The sequence below is a fragment of the Rattus norvegicus genome, chromosome 1 (genome assembly GCF_036323735.1).
Source record: "Rattus norvegicus strain BN/NHsdMcwi chromosome 1, GRCr8, whole genome shotgun sequence".
NCBI classification, from domain to species: Eukaryota; Metazoa; Chordata; class Mammalia; order Rodentia; family Muridae; genus Rattus; species Rattus norvegicus.
The window spans coordinates 55,752,165-55,774,353 of NC_086019.1; the positions used below are offsets into that span (position 1 = coordinate 55,752,165).

Sequence of the window (22,189 nt, forward strand, 5' to 3'; positions counted from 1 at the left end):
ACACAAGCCACCCTCCTCCCAAACACACACTGATCTAAATACACATACAGAAGCTCACACACAAACCAATCAAAAGCAAAATCCATACACTGCTCGCTAGATACAACAAAATCACCGAGGTCTCCACTCTATGACTCTTCTCAACTCATTCAAAGATCCAGGCCTAGCCGCAGTTTACATCTGTTGACTGGACTGCCTCACAGTCACTCCTCATGAGTTAATAGCAGGGCCTATCCTGACCCAGCTCAGGTGGGCTATAAAGACTGCCATTAGGCTTTTAGAAATCAAAGCATGTAGAATATGATGCTGTCCTTAGATTTGAGCTTCTACACTTCCTACACTTTCCCCATTCAGGTACATTAGAGCTTGGTCCCTTCCAAGGCACTTTTAATTTGATGGTTTGAGGCACGAAGTTATTCTTCCTGGGGCCTTGGAATGCCACAGGGCCAATTTTCCTATGTGAAGAAGATGCAGAAAAATCTACGAGGTCATCTTTCACAAACAGCTATTTTATTCTCAGAGTCAGATAAACACATCAAGAAGCCGTATATCCTCCACTAAGAGTGAGGCGAGAACTTGTGCCAAGAGGAGGTGTGTGATGTGACCCTGGTCGGCAAAAGGGCTCTGGTCTTTACCAGCTTTGGACTGGTTTTCAACCTCCACCAGGAAGAGTGATGCCTTTGAGGTGCTCTCTTGCCACCTGGCATCTCTTCATTTGCTTTCATCCTTCGACAGCTGACCTGGAACGTGACAGCTCTCACAGCGCTCCCTTCTGCAGGTCCGTGTCCACACGTGGGTCCTCTTCAACACTGGGACTGCAGAGATGCAGCATCCGGCATCCTCTAGTGATCTTCTAAAAGGCAATGACACATGTGAGAGGGACTCTGGGACCTCTGCTGGACAGGGCATCTCTCCAGCTGTGGTCACCCTGTTCCAAACTGCTCTCCAAGCTTCTCTGAACCTCTTCCCCTCATCTCCTAGCCTCCACCCCATACCACCCTCTCCTCCCTCAGCATCTCCTTCTCTTCCTTCTCCAACTTTATCCTCCTACATTGGTCAGTATCCTGCTGTCTCTTTCTAGTTGAATGTATTTTAGTATTCCCATGAGCAGGATAAACATGGGAGTTACTGTCGGCAATGACAGATGTGCTGGTAGCTTAGACTTAACCATCGTCCCACGGTGTTTTAGACCTAGCTTCCCCGTGCATCATCCCATAGACATACACACTATGATAACCTGCCAGTTGACTCAGACATGAGCAAAATAGATACAAATACAGCAATGTACCTGGGCAGTGTTGGATGCTTGCTCTCTGGATTCCTTCTATGTTCTTCATTTCTGGGGAACAACTCTGTTGTGCCCCAGGGGAGGTTTTTTTCTGGACGGAATGCAGCAACACAGGTTCATCAGGCCATTTCGGATGTTCTTGACCCACCCCCTAAATCTTTTGGGCCAGGGCCTGCTTGCGACAGGCTTAACCTCTGCTGAGGCACTGGATTTGTCTTCTGTGCTTTTAGTGTTGATGGTCTTCTTGCCTTTGCTGTGCACTGAATAAAAGCAGGGGTCACTAATAGAAATTCTGTGGGTTAGCTCCACTGTGGGTGTTATCTGATGTGGCCTGCAGAGAAGACTGCCAGGCCAACTGGCCCTCTTGACTAATCCATGACTAGCTGTCTGGCCGAGGTCAGAACCTTGACTATCAGAGGATGACCCGAGCCATCTGGGCTCGCTTCCTCGCCTTCTGAGCCCTCGCACTGAAGTAGCAGGGTAATCAAGGGTCGGGAATGGGGTCATGCATGGATGAGGCCGGGTTGGGATGTCACACTCTTGAAGAGCCTGCTTTTCCAAAAAGTAGTAACAAGCCATACTTTGGTTGAATTTCTTCTGATCGAGGGAGTCTTTAACCTCTTGGGCTTCAAATCCAATGTCCTGCATTGCTCTAAGAATGGCTGGGTCTGGCCTGAGGGGGATGAGTTCCTTACAAGGTTGTGGGAACCCCTCTGAGTCTATCTTAAGCCAGGGATGAGTCAAAAGGTCAGGAATTGTGGGCCTCTGCTGGGAATTCACTTTCATTAAAAGACTCAGCAGGTCTTGTAGCTCTTCTGACAGGCCAAGTGGTTCAGCATAAGTCCCTAACACAACCTGCCTTCGGAGTAGTGGTAGCCCGACAGCCTCAAATGGGAGTTTTCCAACTGTCATATAATAAAGAATTACTCCTAGGGCCCACACGTCGACCTTGGGGCCCTCATAAAATTTCCCGAGGAACAGCTCAGGAGCAGAAAATGCATAAGTCCCATAGTGCGTTCTCAACTTTTGCCCAGGCCGCACTTGAGTGGCAGAGCCAAAATCAACGATTTTAATTCTTCCCTTGGTATCGACTAGTATGTTATCGGGTTTAAGGTCCCGGTGTATAATGCCTTCTTCATGGCAGTATCCCACAGCACTTAATAATTGTCTGAATATGCCCCGTGCTTCATCCTCCTGCAGATGGCCAGCCTCTTTGATGCGAGAATAAAGCTGGTTCCCCTTGGCCAACTCCATGATGAGGTATGTTATCTTTTCAGTGTCAATGACTTGTATGAGAGATACAATATTTGGGTGGTTGATCCTCATCATGATTTCTACCTCAGATGTGACCTGCTGGCACCACTGTTGTCTCTTGAGGAGCATTTTGACAGCCACGGGGGTACCTGTGAGGCGGTGCACGGCCAACTTCACGGCCGCGTGGAAACCATGGCCGATGGTATTCAAAACCAAATATTGAGAGCAGAAACTCTCTGTGCAAGAGCTGCCCTGAGATCGGAGCCTTTCTGACTCCCGTTTGCTCCGGAAGCTCATTGGAGGTAACAGAGTATAAATGCTACCTAAGAGGAAGGAAAAAGAAATAAAGGGAAGAAAGAGAGCTAAGATGGAAAGTAAAATAGTGAAAAATAAGAAAAACAGAAAACTAAAACCAACCAAAACAACAACAGAAACCCTCAAAAGTAAAACAACGTACAAAGCCAAGGAAATCCTAAGTAAAAAACTACATACTAGTCACTAGGAGGGAGGAGCACAGCTCAGCCACACTAAGAATCAACATCACTGATCGTGTAAGAAAAAAAATGTACAACGAAATATACGAACAATCAAAGGAATTAAAACTATTAACAGTTAGAAAACCCAAGCTACAGAAAATGAAATGAAACAAAATCAACCTCCAAACAAGCAAAACTACATAAAAGCTAAATACCTAGAGATTAAAACAAAATAGAACGCACTCATCAAAACTCCTAGAATATAGAAAGTAATAAAGAGACAACTCTAAGGGAATGTCCCAGTGAATAATTGGGATTAATTGAGATAGGGGTCTTCAAAGGGTTTTTCTCACAAGTCATGCATGGCTAAGGAATGTATGGCTAAGAAATATATATGTATATGTTCACCATCTTGGGCCATTAGGGAGATGAAAACTAAAACTAGTTTGAGACTTCATCTTATTCTAATCAGAATGGCAAAGGCAACAATGCTGGGGTGGATGTGGGGGATGGAGACCCTCATGCACAGTGTCCGTGGGAGGCTATAAACTGAGGTGGCCACTGTAGAGTGTGGGGGTTCCTCAGAAAACTAGAAATAGGTGTGCCACCTGATACAGCTACGCCATTCCTGGGATATACTCAAGGAACAATATTTCCTGCTGCAAAGACACTTGTTCATCCATGTTCACTACTGTTTCATTTGTTCACGGTGCAGGGAATGTAGACAGCCTAGGTATCCATCCAGCTGATGAATGACTAATGCGAGTGTGGTACCTACACACAGTGGAATGTAATTCAGATGTAAAAGAAACTGAAATTATCAAGTTTCCAACTAAATGCTTGGAGCTAGACAAGGTTACACTAAGTGAGCTCACCCAGACTCAAAATAACACAGCATGTTCTTACTCATATGCACATCCTTGCAAGAAGTCTTCAGATTTAATAGTACAACTCTCATATCTCAGAGAAAGTTCTTGGTGCAATAGCACAGAAACTCATAGCTGCTAAAAGACTGGAGAATACCTGTTGACAAAGTACTCAGGCGAAACAGGTGTGGGGGGTGTGTCCACATTCCCTCCCTCCCTCCCTCCATGGCTCAGGGATTATAATGGAAAACAAGGGCAGAGAAATTGTAAGATCCTGGGGTTGGGAAGAGACATATCAAAATATCTTCTCAACACAAGACCACCTCATTCATAAACTCCCAACAGCTGTGACTGCCTGCATCAGATCTCCACAAAATCAAGCAGTCCTGCATGACTAACCCAGAGGGGGAACATTGACAGTTGACGACACATAGGGAAGAGAGTCATTCCCCACACTCAGGAACACAGGACACCAGGTTATTAAAAAAACCATGAATTTGTGGGTTGTGGCAAGTGACTGTGAAGATGGATATGGGAGGAGTTGGTGAAGGATGCAGGGAGTGAAGAGGATCCAAATACATTCAATGGAAGTACGAAATTCTCCAAGAATTTATATAAGATTTAAAAACCACAAATAATCACAAACTCAAATCCCCAGTTAGAGTAAAAACAGCAATAACCAAAACTCCCATGCATAAAGAGTCCTATGAGAGGTACCCAAATCCCATGGGGGAGACAGCTGGACTCTCAGAAGTGAGGAGAATTCTGGGAGCATGGGGGAGGCCACCAATTCTGCTCACGTTCCTGGCAGAAGAGGAACCTGCCTAGAGTCCTGTGCACCCAGGATCCTAGGAGCAGTCAGGCAGTCTCTCCCTGTGCAAGAATTGAAAGCCATTCACAAGGGGCGAAGACACACTAGAGAGCAGTTCTAAGACCATCAGTTCTGCTCCAAGTGTCCTGCCTGAAGCCCTCAGGACACACCAACCCAGGAGCAGTCTGGGATAGAACCCTTTCAATTCCTGCCTCCAACCAGAGCTGAGCCAGTCCCAAAGCTCTCTGTACCCAGAAATGACCGTGTGAAAGCCAGTCTCCAGGATTGCTGATACACAGGCTTACAGGAGGGTCAAGCCACTGTTATCGTCAGCAAGACCAGATAACACCAGAGACAACCAGTTGGCAATTGAAAATTGCAGCAACCTAAGGATAATAGAGATGGAAGAGAGAAAGATTCCAACTTAAAGGGCCAGTAAATATCTTCAAAAAATTATTGAAGGTAACTCCCCTAACCTAAAATAAAAGATGCCCATAAACATCCAGGAAGCCTAGAGAACTCCAAATAGATTGGACCACAAAAGAAACACCAAATGCACAAAACAAAGACAGAATATTAAAAGCAGTAAGGGTAAAAGGTCACGTAACATATAAAGGCAGACCTATCAGAATTGCCGCAGACTCCTCACCAGAGACCTTGAAAGCCAGAAGATCCTGGGCAGATGTCAAACAGACCCTAAGAGAACACAAATGCCAGACCAGGTTACTGTATCCAGCAAACTTCTCAACTACGATAGCTGGAGAAAAGAAGATATTACATGGCAAAACCAAATTTACACAATATCTTTCCACAAATCCATCCCTAAAAAGGATAACAGATGGAAAACTCCAACACAAGGAGCGAAACGACCCCTTAGAAAAAGGAAGAACGTAATCCCCTTGCAACACACACAAAAGAGAGCCACACAAACATAATTCCACCTCTAGCAACGAAAGCAACAGGGGACAGCAATCACTATTCCTTAATATCTCGTACCAGCAATGGACTCAATTCCCCAATAAAAAGACATAGTCCAACAGACTGGACATGTAAAAGACTACCCAGAATTTTGCTGCATAGAGGAAACATACCTCAGTGTCAAAGACAGCCTCTACCTCAGAGTAAAAGTCTGGAAAACAATTTTCCAAGCAGATGGTCCCAAGGAACAAGCTGGAGTCGCCATTCTAACGTCTAACAAAATTGACTTTCAACCAAAAGTTATCAAAAAACTTTCATATTCATCAATGGAAAAATCCACCAAGATGAACTCTCAATCCTGAATATCTCTGCTTCAAATGCAAGAGCACCTACATTCATAAAAGTATACTTAGTCAAGCTCAAAGCACACATTGCACCTCACACAATAATCATGGGAGACTTCAACACCCCACTCTCATCAATGGACAGATCATGGAAACAGAAACTAAACAGAGACATAGCTAGTCTGACAGAAGTTTAGGAACCAAATGGATTTAACAGATATTTATAGAATATTTCATCGTAAAACAAAAGAATATACCTTCTTCTCAGTACCTCAAGTTACCTTCCCCCTAACTGACCATATAATTAGTCACAAAACAGGTCTCAACAGATACAAGATTGAAACCAACACTAGCACAAAATTCTCCAAATTGTAAACATAAGAAAAACAAAAGAAGTAAAAAAAAACCTCAACAACTCTGAAAGCCAAAAACAATCCAAGCAAAGAAAACCAGAAAATAAAATCAGAAGCATAAAAGGTTAAAACTCAAATAATCCCTGGGTCGTGATGGTCCATACCTTTCCTCACAGCACTCAGGAGGCAGAGGCAGGAAGATCTCTGAGTTTGAGGCCTGCCTGGTCTATAGAGAAAGTTCCAGGGTACTCAGGGCTAAGCAGAAAACCTAACCTTAGGAAAATAAACAAAGAAAAATCCCAAACCCAAGCACAAACCCAAACCCTCCAATATCCCCAGGCTAGGGAGATAGTTCAGTAGTTAACTAGCAAAACTCAAGGGAAAATGTTCTGATCTTTAAAACTAATATAAAAACTGTCAACTGTATAATTTTAATTTTGGATTATGAAGTAGATCAAAGACCTCAACATAAAATCAGACACAGTAAATGTAATACAAATAGTGTTGAACTCATTGGTTCAGGAGACAACTTCCTGAACACAACACCAATGGCTCAGATACTAAGATCAACAATGGGACCTCATGAAACTGAAATCTTCTGAAGTGCAGAGGACACTGTCTTTAGGACAAAACAACAGCCTAAAGAGTGTGGAAAGATCTGCATGATCCTACATCTGACAGAGGGCTAATATCCAAAATACATAAAGGAGCCAAGAAGCTAGACATTGTGAATGCAAACAACCCAATTGAAAAGGGGCACAGAGCCAGAGAATTCTCAAGTGAGGAATCTCTAAAGGCTGAGAAGCACTTAAAGAAAAGTTCAACGTACTTAGTCATCAACGAAATACAAATCAAAATGACTCTGAAATTCCATTTTACACCCATCAGAATGTGTAAGATCTAAAACTCAAGTGACATCACATGCTGTTGAGGATATGGAGCAAGAAGAACACTCTTCCATTGTTGCTGGGAGTACCAACTTGCACAACCACTCTGGAAATCAATTTGGCCGTTTCTTAGAAAATCGGGAATAATTCTAACTAGACCCACCTATACCACTCCCAGGCATATACCCAAAAGATGTTTCACCATGCCACAGGCAACTTCCTCAACTGTATTCATAACAGCCTTATTCATAACAGCCAGAAACTTGAAACTACCCAGATGTCCCTCAATGAAGAATGGATAAGAAAATGTGGTTCATTTACACAATGGAATATTACTCAGCTATTAAAAGGAGGACACTGTGAAACTTGAACACCAATGATTAGAAACTGAACATGTCATCCGGAGTGACGTAACCCAGACCCAGAAGGACAAACCTAGTATGTATACACTTATAAATGGATATTAGCTACAAAGTGCAGGATAACCATGCTATAATCAACAGACCCAACAAAGCTAAATAACGATGACTCAAGGCAGGATGCTTGAATCTCATTCAAAAGGGAAATTCAAAAAGTTGAGTGGAGGGAGGGAACTGATGGGGAGAGGATTGGGGACAAGAACAGGGCAGGGCACAGAGGAAGGAGAAAGGAGAAGGCTGGGTTTGGGCAATGCATCTCTGGCATGAAGGAGACTGGGGGTGGGAGGCTCCAGGGAGTCTCTTAGAGTGATGCTAGCTGAGCCTACTAGCAGCTGGGGTTGGAGAGACTGACATACCCATGTCCTGTAGGTAGAAAGGATTTTCACTAGGGGAAGGGGGACACTAACCAACCCACAAAACCTTCAACCCAAAACTTGTCTTACTTATAAGATGTTTAGGGATAAAGGTGGAGCAGAGATTGAAGGAAAGTCCAACTAATGATCGGCCCAACTTGAGACCCAGCCCATGGGACAGAGCATTGTTAATTATATTCTATGACTTGCACACAGGACTTAATATGTCTTCTGCTCCTAACAATTGGAGCAGAGCTTGTCTCTTACTCTGTTGCCTGCCTTCGGATCCCTTTCCCCTACATGGGCTGTTTTTTCTGGGTGAGGATAAACTAAGTCCTGCTAGGAATTGATTTTTCAGGGCAGAGTGATACCCAAGGGGTTGCCCACTTCTCTGAGAAGGGAAGGGAATTATAGGAAGAGGGGCATGTGAGCCGGGAGTAGGAGGAGAGGAGAGAGGGAGAGGCTATGATTGGGATGTAAAGTGAATAAACAAATAAACTTAAACCAAAATATGCTTACCTTAGAAACAATGGCCAAGCTGACTGCCGGCCTCAAAACTTTTCCTCACACAGGTGTTCTCACACCTACAACTAGTGCACCAACAGGGCACAACAGACACTCACACACAGTTGGGCACACCCACACACCCACACTCACAGATGCACTCACAGTCACCACCAAGTATACCAACACACACACACACACACACACACACACACACACAAAAGCAACTGTCCACACAAACACTGACCTAGACACTCATACACAAGCTACACACAAATCAATCAAATGCAAAATCCACACACTGCTCACTAGATCCACCAAAATCACCAAAGTCTCCACTCCACCACTCCTCTAAACACACTCAAGGAAATCCAGGCCTGGCTACAGCTTAACATCTGTTGGCTGGACCGCCTCACACTCGCTCCTCATGAGGTCACAATAGGACCTGTCCTTGCATGGTTGGGAAGGACTCCAAGGCTCTGGCTTAGGTTGGCTATGGGGAGCCTTTAGGCTTTTAGAAATCAAAGCCTGTAGGATGGTTTGCTGTCCTTAGTTCTCTGTTTGAAGGCTTGCTGTGCCTCCTGCTTTAAAATCCTTATGTCTACCTTCCATGGGTCCCTTTTGCATTTCAACTATGGGTTTAAGAATAAACTACAGATACATATATATATATTAATTATATATACACACACACGTGTGTGTGTGTGTGTGTGTGTGTGTGTGTGTGTAATCTTCTCTTTAAGACGGAGGTGGCTGCTGCCTTTCTGACATTACTCTATCCACTTTGTTTAATACCTGTCGCCAACCATCTTACATTATTACAGAGGACCTTTCTCATGCCCAGCTAATCATTAACTGCATATCGCACTAAGTTGTGTGGTCTGTTGTTCCTGGAAATTACCCTAACCTGTGCCCTCCTTTAGGGCCAATCATAGTTAAGTTCAGTTAGAATTGCTTTGTATGCTAGTAACAATAACCTTGGACCCGAACCAACCACCCAACTGCCTGGGAAGACTTTCGGCACCTGTGTATGAGCTCTTAGTTGCTAAGAGCTTCTGTGGTTTTGCCTTTCATACTACAGTCCTTGGAAATAGGGTTGCAGTCTCTACTCCCCTGTGTGACATGTGTCCCTGACCAATCAGTCCCAGGATATATGTTCCATAAACTGTCCCTGCTTGACTGAAATGGCTGTTTGGTTTGTGGGGTGATTCCTGCACCCCAACACTGCTCATGAGACATAATAAAGAAGCTTATTACTACCTGTAGGGTGACAGGAAGATGCCTTCCTCACAGCTTCCAAGGCTTTTGATTCTCATCTGCCCTGCAAAGGGTGAAGACCTGATTTTGAACCCATGCGAAAGTTGAGCACACACCTGTAATATCAGAGCTTTTAGGAAGCAGGAAAAGCAGGAGAGACAGAAATTTGCCTGGGAGCTTGTCATTCAGGCAGCCTGCCATGTGCAACATCAAACCACACACCTAGTTCCAAACAAGGTAAGATAAGGTCTGACAAAAATGTCCTCTAACCTCCACACACATGGTGGGACACATCCATAACAGTGTACATACAAGATTGCTTCATTCTTTTCTCTTCTCTTCTCTTCTCTTCTCTTCTCTTCTCTTCTCTTCTCTTCTCTTCTCTTCTCTTCTCTCTCTCTCTCTCTCTCTCTCTCTCTCTCTCTCACACACACACACACACAAGCACACACATACCACACCACACACATTCCCACCCTTTATTACAAACACACAAACTTACACTCACACGGACACACAGAATGGGTGAGTATACACAACACTATACAAAAACAGCAACACAAACACTCTTTAGGAACTATGATTTTCTAGTAAAATTTTCCTTCAAAATTGAGGAAGAAAACTAAGAAACTCCCACAGATGAAGACCGATTTAAAGGATTTCAGAATCTCAAGAAGAAATAAAGAACAGGTGATCCCCGGACAATCCCCAAAGGCAAGGTGAACTTCTGCTTCCTCCAAGATGTGAGAGTTGCCATGTTACATGACCCCAAACAGCAGTGCCACCGAGGCTCATGTACACAGACATCTCCTTCATTGACATCAGAAACTGAAGAAGTTGTTCAGGGCTGTCAAAATAGCAGTAATACAGTTCACATAGGACTGGTAGTATTTTAGCATTTTCAGTATGATCTCCATGGTAACAAAGAAAAAAAGAACCAAACCCCAGATCAACAGAAAGGAAGAGAAAGTCAAGCATTTCTTTCCAAAAAACCCAACACAGCAGAAAAGGCAATAATCAGGGAAGAGAGACAAAGCTGTAAGGCTAATGAAGAATACAGGAATGCTTCTTTGGTGGCTAGTGCATGTTCTCTCTCTCTCTCTCTCTCTCTCTCTCTCTCTCTCTCTCTCTCGCTTGCTCTTGCTCTCACTCTTGCTCTCTCTCTTGTTCTGTCTTTCCCTCCATCCATCCCTCTCTCTCTCTCTCTCGCCATCCTTCCATCCCTCCCCTCCCCCTCTTTACACACAGAGGTTGGCAGGATTTTATAGAAAACCAAGTCCATCCTGAGTGTAGGGCTTACTTTAAGACACTAAGGTCCAATAGTGGAACAGGTGTGTGTGAGGACAAGGAGCTCTGTGCTCCCTCAGACCAGAAGGAACAGAGTTCCTGTGCTGACACAGTTAAAATAAACTCTCAATCACAGTCTGTGACAGCCAGGTCACAGGACCCAGGCTGCTGTGTTATTTGTGAGCACCCAGTGCAGCCAGAAGTTAACTATTGAGCACTGACTGGCCCAAATCCCAAAAGGGTCTCTGTTTTTCAGAGTGCTGGGGGAAGTGCAGTGTGTAGCACTTTCCTTCTGAAGACTCTTCTGGGGTTTTCAATCCCCTGTAGAGGACCCTCATGGCTGCAGACACTAAGCCTGGGAGGAAAGATCCTCATCTGTAGTGTTTATTGAAAGGCCTGAGAGCAGAAAAGGAAAGAAACAGCAAAATGTGCCCCTTCTGCTCACTGTGGTTCAGTTTCTGCCTTTGCAGCTGAGCTCAGGTGCCCTGGAGTCCTCCCTAGCCTGAGTCAGTGATCTCAAGTTCAAGTCCCAGCCTCCCAGTTTGTAGTATCAAACCCAGCACAGTGTCAAGCCATGGGAGATGTGGACACTACCTAGGCCTTGCTGTTTGCATCTGAGTGGTGCTGTTGAGCACCAGAAGAAGCAAGGGCAACAAGGTCATGTAGAGTACTGACAGGCACTGGGCTACTAGTGACTATTAAGTCACCCTTCACCCCCACCAAGGTGTTCAGGGACATGCAGCCTTGAGCTAACCTTCCTCCCAACCTCGATTTTATGATCCCTCTAGCTCTATATTTTGGTTCTGCAACACCTCCTAGCCTCTCCTCAGACAGTTGTATCTCTGAAAGAGAAGGTAAATTGCCCTTCACCAACCCCTCCTTTGAAAGATGTCCTTTCTAATACACAGTGGCACCGCAGAGACTGGAACAGAACGAGACCGCCCTTCACGGTGGCATGGTCAGAGCAACAGGGTTTGCTGGTTCCCTGAGCAGCAGCCCTGAGTCCGTTTGAGCACTGGATCCTGGAGACCTGCATTCAGAAGGAAGATGGAACAGAACGAGTTAGACTCTTTGGCATGCTCTCCATCATGTCCTTAATTCACCCAGTGCCACAGGACAATCAGAGACACATTACTGACTTGTATTAGAACTTTATATGTTGTTTCCAGTTAGAAAGGAGACATTTGTGTTGTTTCAAGCATTCTGCAAGCACTGGTTGACTTAATGTACCATTGGTCAGGAAGGTGGTGTGGTGCACAGCCAAAAGCCTAAGTACCCAGTCCCCAAGCCTGCAGTATCCTATGGAACTGGGAATGTCCCCATTCTGCTGTGCTGGCACAGGCCACTCACAGTTCTAGAAGGGCAGAAAAACATCCACTAGGTTCACAACATAGAGGGTAGGTGCTCAAGTCTCCACTCTACCCCACACCTCCTGATTCCTTGTCCACAGCATGGACTGAAAACAAGAAACACCCTACGTTGCTAACATGGCATCCAGAGGGTTCTTCCCACGGATACGACATCTACTGGCCTCGTGCTTACTATCATGCCTATTGGAGTGGACAAGCCAGAGTGCCTTACAGCATTTACATCTGCATACCATGCTCTGCCTTTCCATACTCCAGGGCCTGTGCCTCTTCTGAGTCCTCAGTTCACTTCCCTGAGATGTGGCCTTGGTGTTCCTTCTACACAGGCACTGGCCCTGTTGTGAAAGTAGCTAAAAGACCAGACCGCAGTTGACTGTAACACAGAGGGTAGTCATGCCCAAGCCTATCATACCCTGACTGCACAAGCCTCCTTTAAAATCTCTTCACTCATTTTGGTGTTCCTATATACATGTGTGCATGGCAGGCATGTGTGTAGAGTGAGGTGTGCATGCATGTGTGCATATAAGTACAAATGGCACGTGTGATGTGCACAGTGTATATATGTCTGTGATATATGTAATGTGCATGCACATCTGACACGTGATGTGTATGTTGTGTGGGTTTAGGAATATGGAAGATATATACATATATATATATTTGTATAGTGTGTGTGTGTGTGCATGCGTGAGTTTGTGTATGTGTGTTGTGCACTGTGAACATCTGATGGGGTCCTTTAGTTCTCATACTAGCTGGCCTGCTGCAGAAAGGAAACAGGTCTCCCCAGGAGAGTCTAAGCATCCAGCCGTCCAGGGATGGGCCTGCACATGAACATAGTCTGGCCAGAAACACCCTCTAAGCTCTTAATAAAGAACATTCTCATTCCAGAGGAAGCAAGAGAAAACTAAAAAGAAGCCAGACAGCAAACTGAGCTTCCACCACAGAAAATTCTTATATGGGAAAGCTCCCAATTCCCTGAGAGTGAGATGTTTACGACCCCGCTGCCTGCTCTGGAAGCAAACCCACTCCCCTGCTGAAAATTGGGGCCTTCCTGTAATCTCCTACCCTGAAGACAGGCAGAGGGAGAGTGGCTGGGATCAGGATGTAACCTGAATAAAGAATACATTATGGGAATTTAAAAAGTTAGTCTGGAAGTTGGAAAAATTGCTCAGTGGTTAGGAGCACTGAATGCTCTATCAGAGGTCCAGAGTTCAAATCCCAGCAACTATATGGTGGCTCACAAATATCTCAAATGAGACCTGATGCTGTATCTGGTGTTTCTAAAGACAGCTACATTGTACTTACATATAACAAATAAATAAACAAACTAACAAACAAATGAATTACCTGGTCTTAATTTTAGAGCAAGGAATAAAATGTCCTGAGATTAAATTCAAATGCATGTCATGGACTGCCTGGATCTTTCAGATCTGTAGGAAACATCTCAAGGAAGAACAAGAGAGGCTGGAGAAGGATGGGGAAGGGTCTGATCCGTGCAGCTCCTCAGTGTCCACTAGCACAGCACTTGCCCTTGGGAGATGATGTCTTTCACTCTTCCCGATGTTGCACCAATCAGAATTACATGCTCTGTGGATGAACCTGTAAAAGAGGACAGTTGCTCTTGGGCCAATATGGAGGTTCCTGGCCTCTCAGCAAGCTCACTGCTGACTTTTGAGGTCTCTGGTGGGTGAGCAAAATGAAGACACACAGAGTAGCCTCAGGTTGAATCAGCCAGGCCCAGGGGGCTCAGTGGTGTCTCTCAGATTCCCAGGCCCTCCCTGAGATTGAACACTCTACACAGTGTAAGAGGATTAGGGGATAACCAGGAAATGAAGTTGCTCAGGTGGCTGACTCTGTAGGAGGGAAATAATTCACAGTGGGAAGCTTCAGGACAGTCAGGTGACCTGAGCCCTCCACGGAGTCTAAGTCCAGACTCACAGACATTCTTCTGTCCACAAGTCTCCTAAACGCAGGCCTTGTCTGACCTGCAGTCCAGAGCACTGTATATACAGTATCCCTTAGAGAGAGGACAAACTTTCCAATTAGGCCTCTTCTGTGTCACACTGAGACTGGGTCTGTAGCACAGTGGATGCTGATGGGGACTGGCCACAACTGGCATTCTATCCTACCAAAAGCAAAAAAGAAGTAAGAAAGAAAGAAGGAGAGAGAGAGAGAGAGAGAGAGAGAGAGAGAGAGAGAGAGAGAGAGAGAGAGAGAGAGGGGGGGGGAGGAAGGAAGGAAGGAAGAAAGAAAGATACAAAGAAACAAAGATACAAAGATATAAGAAGATACAAGGAAGGAAGAAAGAAATAACCCATCTATCTCACTCCCTGCAAACCTGGTTTTCACCATAATGGGGCGCGGATGTGACCTTCTTCCTACAAATGAAAGCTGACTTCCCTCAGGGAGATAGATAGATAGATAGATAGATAGATAGATAGATAGATAGATAGATAGATAGATAGATAGACAGACAGATAGATAGATGGATGGTTGATGGATGGATGGGTGAATAGATAGATAGATAGAGAGATAGAGATAGAGATACAGAGATAGAGAAGTGATTTGACTTAATCAGTTTCTTCCAGTCCTATTCTTCAGAGCAAAGTCACCTTCGACATGGCTGGTGCAATTGCTTGTTCTTCATTTCTGCTTTCTTTGGCTGTTCCTTCAAGGCAGCCCCCTTAGAATCTGCTCATCTCAATAAAGCCCCATCTGTGGAATGTATATCTTCTCAGTAAGGAGCTGAGGCATTCTTGGAAGGAGCTCCCAAAATCCCCTCTGGGGCAGATGACAGTGTTCTCTACTTCAGACAGCAGCTGCATGAAGCAAACACACACCTGTCTGAACATTCCAGCTTGGGTGCACGTCACAGTGCACCTACCCCAGGGTCCCTGCCAGTTACACATTCCACAGGGTCACTACTACAAGATCCCATCCCAAGGGCTCTTGCCCCATTGCTCCTACCCCAGGGACCCTGGCCCACTGAACCAACCTCAGGGATCCTGTTCCATTGTACCCACCATGCTGCACCTTCTTGAGAGTACCTACTGTCCTGAGGTCACTTTTTATAAAATCTAATGGAAAGATCTTGCCAGTAAGACCACATTGTCTTTGGTGGCACCAAGTAGATAATAGCAGGACTTCATCACCTTCCCTTTCTCAATCCCTTCTCACAGTTGGACATGTGGAAGCAAAGTAACTGGCAGCAGAATACAGAATATTCACCCAGAATATCACCACCCCTAGAATTCTCATGAGATGTGCTGCTATGACTATGATACAGGGGTGGCAGGTAGGCTTTGATATTGAACAAGCCTAGGCTGGTGCCTCTGCTCACATGTGTGCCAGCAGCTTAGCTTAAGTCTACATGTCGTAAACTCTGAGAGGAGGAAGGAGATCTTCCTACATAGAGGCTGTTCTCTGAACCTGTGTTGGCCAAGGTCAAGCCAGTGTTTGAACATGCCAGTTCCAGCCCCTGAGGGTTTTCTGCCTGCCTGGTGTTTGTCGTGCTTTATGTCTGGTGAGGTGAAGATGTGGTCCATGCTAGGAATATCTTTGAAGACAACTGCCCTGGGTTCCCATGCTAAAATTCAATTCAGGACTGACAGGGACCTAAATACCAACAAGACCGTGCCAGGACCATGAGTTCAAAAACCAAAAGCAAATGGGACCTTGATGTCCTCCTTTGCTGCTCTGAAAAGACTCAGGACACACAATTCTCCTGCACATCCAATGCCCCTTGGGAAAATCCTCTGTCAAGGGCAGGTGATGCCTCATGAGAGTGAACTGTCAGGGTAGGACAAGACACTTGGGACTACTGTCCTGAACTCACCAGTCTCAGATGAATGGGCTTTGAAAAGTTTTCAGAACACAGGATAGGGGTGTGTAAGCAAGTGCATGTAATCCTTGGGAAATACATAGTTCCTGAGGAGGTTCTGAGAGCTGTTGGATCCACTCCTGGAGAAGACAGCATTGTGTTCAGGGGGTAACAGAGCAGGAGCCTGCTGATGCTATTCACAGTATTGCAAGGGAGCGGTAACAATGCCCTTAGGAGCAGGATGTCCTAGCACTCTCAGATCAAGCAGACAGCCTAGCGCCAATTAGGGCCATATCCCAAGAGAATGCCGCTCATGTAGGAAGCTTCTAATGTCTGGAGGCAGAAGAAGGGAACATGGACATTGTTTGAGTTAGGGGTTTACTGCTGAGAAGAGACACACCACAACAAATGCAGCTCTTATAAGGACAACATTAATGAACACAGGATTGCAGGTTCAGAAACTCAGTCCATTATCTTCAAGCTGGGGAGCATGGCAGCATCCAGGCAGGCATGGTGCCAGAGAGACTGAGAGTTCTACATCTTCATCTGAAGCTGCTTGGGGAAGATTGGCTTGCATGTGCATAGGAAAAGGGTCTTAAAGCCCAGGCCAATGTGACCCACCTACTTTAACAAGGCAAAGTCTCCTAATAATGATACTCTAGAGCTAAACATATACAATCACAGACATCTCCAAGGAGGGTGGCACTGTTCTATTAGAGAGAAGCATCAGCTCCCATTAATATATTGAGGTCAACCCTGGATAGGGCACAGAGCCCTCCACACATCCTGGAACTCATGGAGGCATCCTATGAAAGAGCTTTTTCCCAGAAGCACACATGTGTGTCAAGGCCTCCTTTCCAGCCAGTCCCTAGGGAATCTCCAGTGCTAAACTCTGTCTCTTCCTTTGCAGAAGTGAAATATAATAAAAATTAACACTTCACAGTACAGTGAATAGCAATAATGGCGAAAGGTGTAAATAGAACCGATTAGTACCAGAGTATGTGGATTGATGTTATATGAAATGTGTGTGGATGCCGTGCAGTGTCCTCTTCCATGTACCTACATACTGAGCAACGATCCTGGACCATGCTGCTCTAGACAGAACCATCTGGAATTCACTCACTGAGGGACTTATGCCCTGGAGTGGCAGCTACAGGTAGGACTTGTTCATCCATGTCACGGAGTGAAGAGACAGAGATGCATGGATTAAATGGAGAGAAGCAGACTGGAATGGTGGAGAGGCTAACCTGCCAACAACCCCAAACCCCCAGCAGGATGACAATGGAGAACAGCGAGCAGTTTCCCAGCCAGCCTCACTCTCCATAGACAGACTTCTTCCAGTCCTTCCATTTTCCCAAGGAAAGAAAAGTTCAAAAAGCAGGGACAGGGAAAGAAAAACTGCTCTACTCCCAGGAGCCAAAAACAAGCTCCATAGCACCTCCCTGTCTGAGCCCATAACCAGCCACAGCCCAGTCCTCTGCTCATCTCTAGAGGCTCAGGGATCCAGGCAGATAAGCCCTTGAATCACAAACGGCTCCTCTACAGCATTCTATGGGTGTCAGTCCTGAGTCCCTGAGCCTGAGGTGCTCTGCACTGCTATTCAGATAAGACTTCTCATGATTTCTGTACAAAGATCTCTGTGTTGGATGTCAGAGGAGTGTGTCCACCCAGCATTGGTCCTGGGGCTCTGGCCCTCTAATCTGTTGGTCCATGTTAACTTCACCACAGAGCCACCATGTGTCCTTGTACAGCCCCTCCTTGATCACCTTTTGTAGGAAGATATTTAGAGTCCCTTGCAGGTGGCACAGAAAATGGCACACGGCTGAGGGTGGTAGACAAACCTGGGGACACATCAAATGCTAGGATGTTGTGAGGATCCCTAAGCCATGCTTGGGCAGGCCTGTGCCAGGGCTCCCATAGGACCCTTTCTTTCTGTCCCCTATACACACCAAGAACCAGTTACCAGGCAGGGGGAGAAGGGAACTTGGATTCCAGTCCTAGCCCAGTCCTATGATTCCTTACCTTGTAGCCCTTGCGTCCTTTGGGGCTCAACAGTTCCCCTACAATGCAGACAGCAAGGCATACCTGGTATTCACAGCTTACCTGGGCTGAAACTGGGCTGCGTTTGATACTACAAACCAGGAGGATGTGACTTGGCTTGAAATCACTCACCCAGGCTAGGGAGGACTCCAGGGCACCTGAGCTCAACTGCAAAGGCAGAAGCTGAACCACAGTGAGCAGAGGTGGCACATTTTGCTGCTTCTTTGCTTTTCTGCTCTCAGGCCTTTCAATGAACTCTACAGATGAGGATCTTTCCTCCCAGGCTTAGTGTCTGCAGCCATGAGGGTCCGCTACAGGGAACTCAAACCCCAGAAGAGTCTTCAAGAGGAAACTGCTACACACTGCACTGTCCCCCAGCACTCTGAAAAACAGAGACCCTTTCTGGGCTTGGGCCAGTCAGTGCTCAGTACTTAGCTTCTGGCTGCACTGGGTGCTCACACATAACACAGCAGCCTGGGTCCTGTGACCTGGCTGTCACAGACTGTGATTGAGAGTTTATTTCATGTGAGTCAGCACAGCCACTCTGTTCCTTCTGGTCCCAGGGAACACAGAGCTCCTTGTCTTCACACATTCCTGTTTTAACGTTGGACCTTAATATCTAAAGTGAAGCCCACACTCAGGATGGACTTGTTTTTCTATACATCATGCCAACTTCTGTGTGAGAGGGAGTTTTTTCGTCTATATGCATACCCCCTTATGTGCCTAGGTGTCCATGTATACCCATGGTACCCATGGACCAACTGTCTCCCGTCCCCAACCCCACCCCGCCCCTGGGATGCCCAGCACAGCCACAGTACAGCCTTCTGTGGGTCTGGATGTGCCTGTCTGCCCTTCCCACCAGAGCATGGCCTGCTATGACAGCAGCTCTTCATTATTTTGGTAAACATAGCAGTGAACCCAGGTGGGGCTTCTGGTCCTCAGGGAGCTCACTTGTCCCCCACTAGTCCCCTTGGTTGAGGGATTGTGGTTTTCAGGACTCCCAGAAGCAGCAGAAGCCAATGGACTCATCCTTAGTGTGTGCAGCAGCTAAAGGTGCATGGAGGTCAGGACTTGTGCCCTGTGCCTTCAGAGACAAGAAGGAGCCAAGACCATTGGCTGACCCTGAGTATCCACTTGGGCCCCATAAAGATTCTATTTATGTCCTTCCTCTGAGCCTGTGGAGACATTGTGGGGAACTATGCCAATTTTCTCTGGACACCAGGCTGTGCAGAGCTCCAGACTGTGGTCACAATCAATAGGGAATGAACAGGACAATTAAAGGCCAGGCTCTGCAATGTCTCTGCCAAAGAGAGTTCAGTGGGGTCAAGGTGTGGGCATAAGGAGGAGCCCAGGAAGATTCCAGAGTCTCTTTCCTATATTCATCTGAAGGCTGGGGAAAGAAAGTCACCACAAAATCATAGTGACTTCACATGACTGCCTATTAAAAGAAACATCAAAGATGACAGGCATAAATCATGAAAATGGCATCTGTGTGTGCGGAGACAGCTGTCTGCATGGACAGAGTGTACCCACACTCCAAGCAGGGACTACAAGCATGGGGAGTGTCTGTCTACACTTGCAGCAGGGCATACATCCTACCAAACACACAATAAAAGCCATCATGCGGGGCTGGGGATTTAGCTCAGTGGTAGAGCGCTTACCTAGGAAGTGCAAGGCCCTGGGTTCGGTCCCCAGCTCCGAAAAAAAGAACCAAAAAAAAAAAGCCATCATGCCCAAGCCTTGGGTCTATAAGCCACTGAAAGCCTCTCACCCCTCAGTGGGGTCCGAACTCCAACACCTTAGAGACATCCACAGACTGTGCCTGTCAGAATATGGAGAGCCATGATGAGAGTCTCCCCCGGGAACTCTGTAGTCTTGCTGGAAAATCAAGAGGAAAGCCCAGCCTATAGGCCAACGTGCAGCACAGTTAATACACAGTGTAAGCTGCATTGACACACAAAGATGCTGAAGACAGAACATGGGAGGGCCTGGCAGAACTGTAACTCGGCCAAAGGTGGTGCGGCTTACAAAAAAGAGCAATCATGCCTGTGGTAGCTCCCTAAAGCCCAGCTCTCTGCCCCCTGTATTTTGGGGTCTCTGAGGAAGACAAACCGATAGAGCATCCTGTTGACTAGCTTGCTGTTCAGATGTGGGATGTGGTCACAGTGCTCTGACAAGGCCACAAGGGCATCTGTTAGGACAGCCAGACTCTAATTGATAAAGAAGGCCTCCTTCAGGGCAAACCCAGTCACCACAGACACAGCTGTAAAGTAAGCAGTCCAGTCGCTTGTGAGCATGCTATCCAGACAGGAACAGGCAAACAGAGGTGGTTCTTGGAGGGACCATGGGACCCACCCACTTCCCAGACAGGCACCATGGCCTGGTAGTCATTGAGGTCCCTTGTTGGATACCACAGTCCTTTTAACTGCAGGTAACCCTTTTTCTAGACACAGAACAACATAAGGCCCATCATGGAGTATAACATGGCCTTCTGTTGACAGTTCACAAGCTCTCTCTACTGTGTTGCCCTTTGATGACTCTGGCATTCTTGACTGGGCAGATGTCGTCCCCCGTTCACCTGCATACACACTGCTGGCCCAGTCCATGTGCTGAAACCTGCCCCCCAGGAGCTGCCCAGCATGGTCGGGTGGGTCCACTGGAGATGAAGCCCAGTGCAGTGGTAATCCACAAATACCTGCCCTTGCTTTCTCGAGAAGGTCAGCTTGGCTGGACTTTGGGGCTGTGGTCCGGAGAGTGGAAAACAGAAGGGTCACAAAGGTCTGTCAATCATCAGACAGAGCTGAATGTCTGGGAATCCATTGGCAGACAACTGAGACTCCCTAAGCACCATGAGGCAGGCTTTGCTCAAGCACTGTCCATAGGGGGCAAGTCCTGGAGGTGGATGTGCCTACTAAACAGACAATGCTGCCCTAAGCAGTCTCGTCCCTTACAGAAGTGTCACTGTAGCAAGATGGAGAATGTCCATCTATACTGGCTTTCCATAGGAGTGAAAACTAGCCTGGGTGTGTCCTGCTGTGCCAAGGGCTCTGCACTCTGGCTTATGATGTGGAGGCCCAGAGCAGCTGTCCAGCATAGCATGTGAGACCTTGAACGCACTGCATTTAAGTCCTAGGGTGAGTCTCATGTGGTCAAACTGCATGACTCAGGTGGCTGACATCTAACCTGCTGTGATTGACATCGCTGGCTTTTACAATGTGGGTGTAGCCTTAGGGGCCATGTTCTCTGAGTTGCATACCTCTGTGGATGAGGCCCACAAACTCCAGGGCACTGGTGACAGACCTGGAAAAGGACAGCATGAGTCAGAGGTAACCCCCTGGATGATCTGACAAGGGATAAGCACTCTGCGCTCAGGGTAACCTTACCTTACTCATCTGACAGACAATTCTCATGTGAACCAAGTGTGGTAAGTTTAAGAAAATAGGCTGGGGCTGGAGAGCAGGCTCAGTGGTTAAGAGCATGGCTGCTCTTTCAAAGGCCTTGAGTTCGATTCCAGTCACCATATCATAGATACTAACTATGTATTATTAGATCTGATGCCCTCTTTGGACACACAGATGTACATGCAGATAGAGCACTAAAGTAAATGAATCTTAAAAGAAAGGAACAAAGGAATGAAAGAAGGAAGAAAAGAAAGATAAAGAATGAAAGAAAGAATGAATGAAAGGAAAGAAAGAATGAAAGAGACAGAGAGAGAGAGAGAGGGAGGAGGAGGAGGAGTAAAGAAAGGAGGAAGCAAACAAGCAAGCTGCTCAGCTGTAGAGAAATGGGCCTGTAATCCCAGACACTCAAGACACACAGTAGGGAGGGGGATCAGAAGTTCAAAGCTAGCCTGGTCTACAGCATGAGTTTCAGGTCTGCTTGGACAACTTAGTGACACCCTTTATCTAAAGGTGAGGAGGGCTAAGGCTACTAACTCAGTGGTAGAGC

The 22,189-nt window shown here is 46.3% G+C and overlaps 1 protein-coding gene across 2 annotated transcripts; it reads right to left on the reverse strand.

Moving 5' to 3' along the window:
* Positions 1 to 493: 493 nt before the first annotated feature.
* On the reverse strand, positions 494 to 9,134 carry LOC134484999 (sperm motility kinase 2B-like). Of its 2 annotated transcripts, XM_063280815.1 has the most exons (3): positions 8,489 to 9,134; positions 1,289 to 2,865; positions 494 to 853 (listed from the first exon to the last, which is right to left on the reverse strand). In XM_063280815.1, exon 2 carries the CDS (start codon positions 2,837 to 2,839, stop codon positions 1,334 to 1,336), a length of 1,506 nt encoding a protein of 501 aa, XP_063136885.1. In that variant the 5' UTR covers positions 2,840 to 2,865; positions 8,489 to 9,134; the 3' UTR covers positions 494 to 853; positions 1,289 to 1,333. The 2 variants fall into 2 exon arrangements, with proteins under 2 accessions (XP_063136885.1, XP_063136884.1); XM_063280814.1 differs by having other exon boundaries at positions 1,289 to 9,134.
* Positions 9,135 to 22,189: the final 13,055 nt, after the last annotated feature.

What these genes read in the sequence shown, in the direction of transcription:
- LOC134484999 (XM_063280815.1), bottom strand. Translation starts at nt 2,839, where the DNA reads ATGAGCTTCCGGAGCAAACGGGAGTCAGAAAGGCTCCGATCTCAGGGC.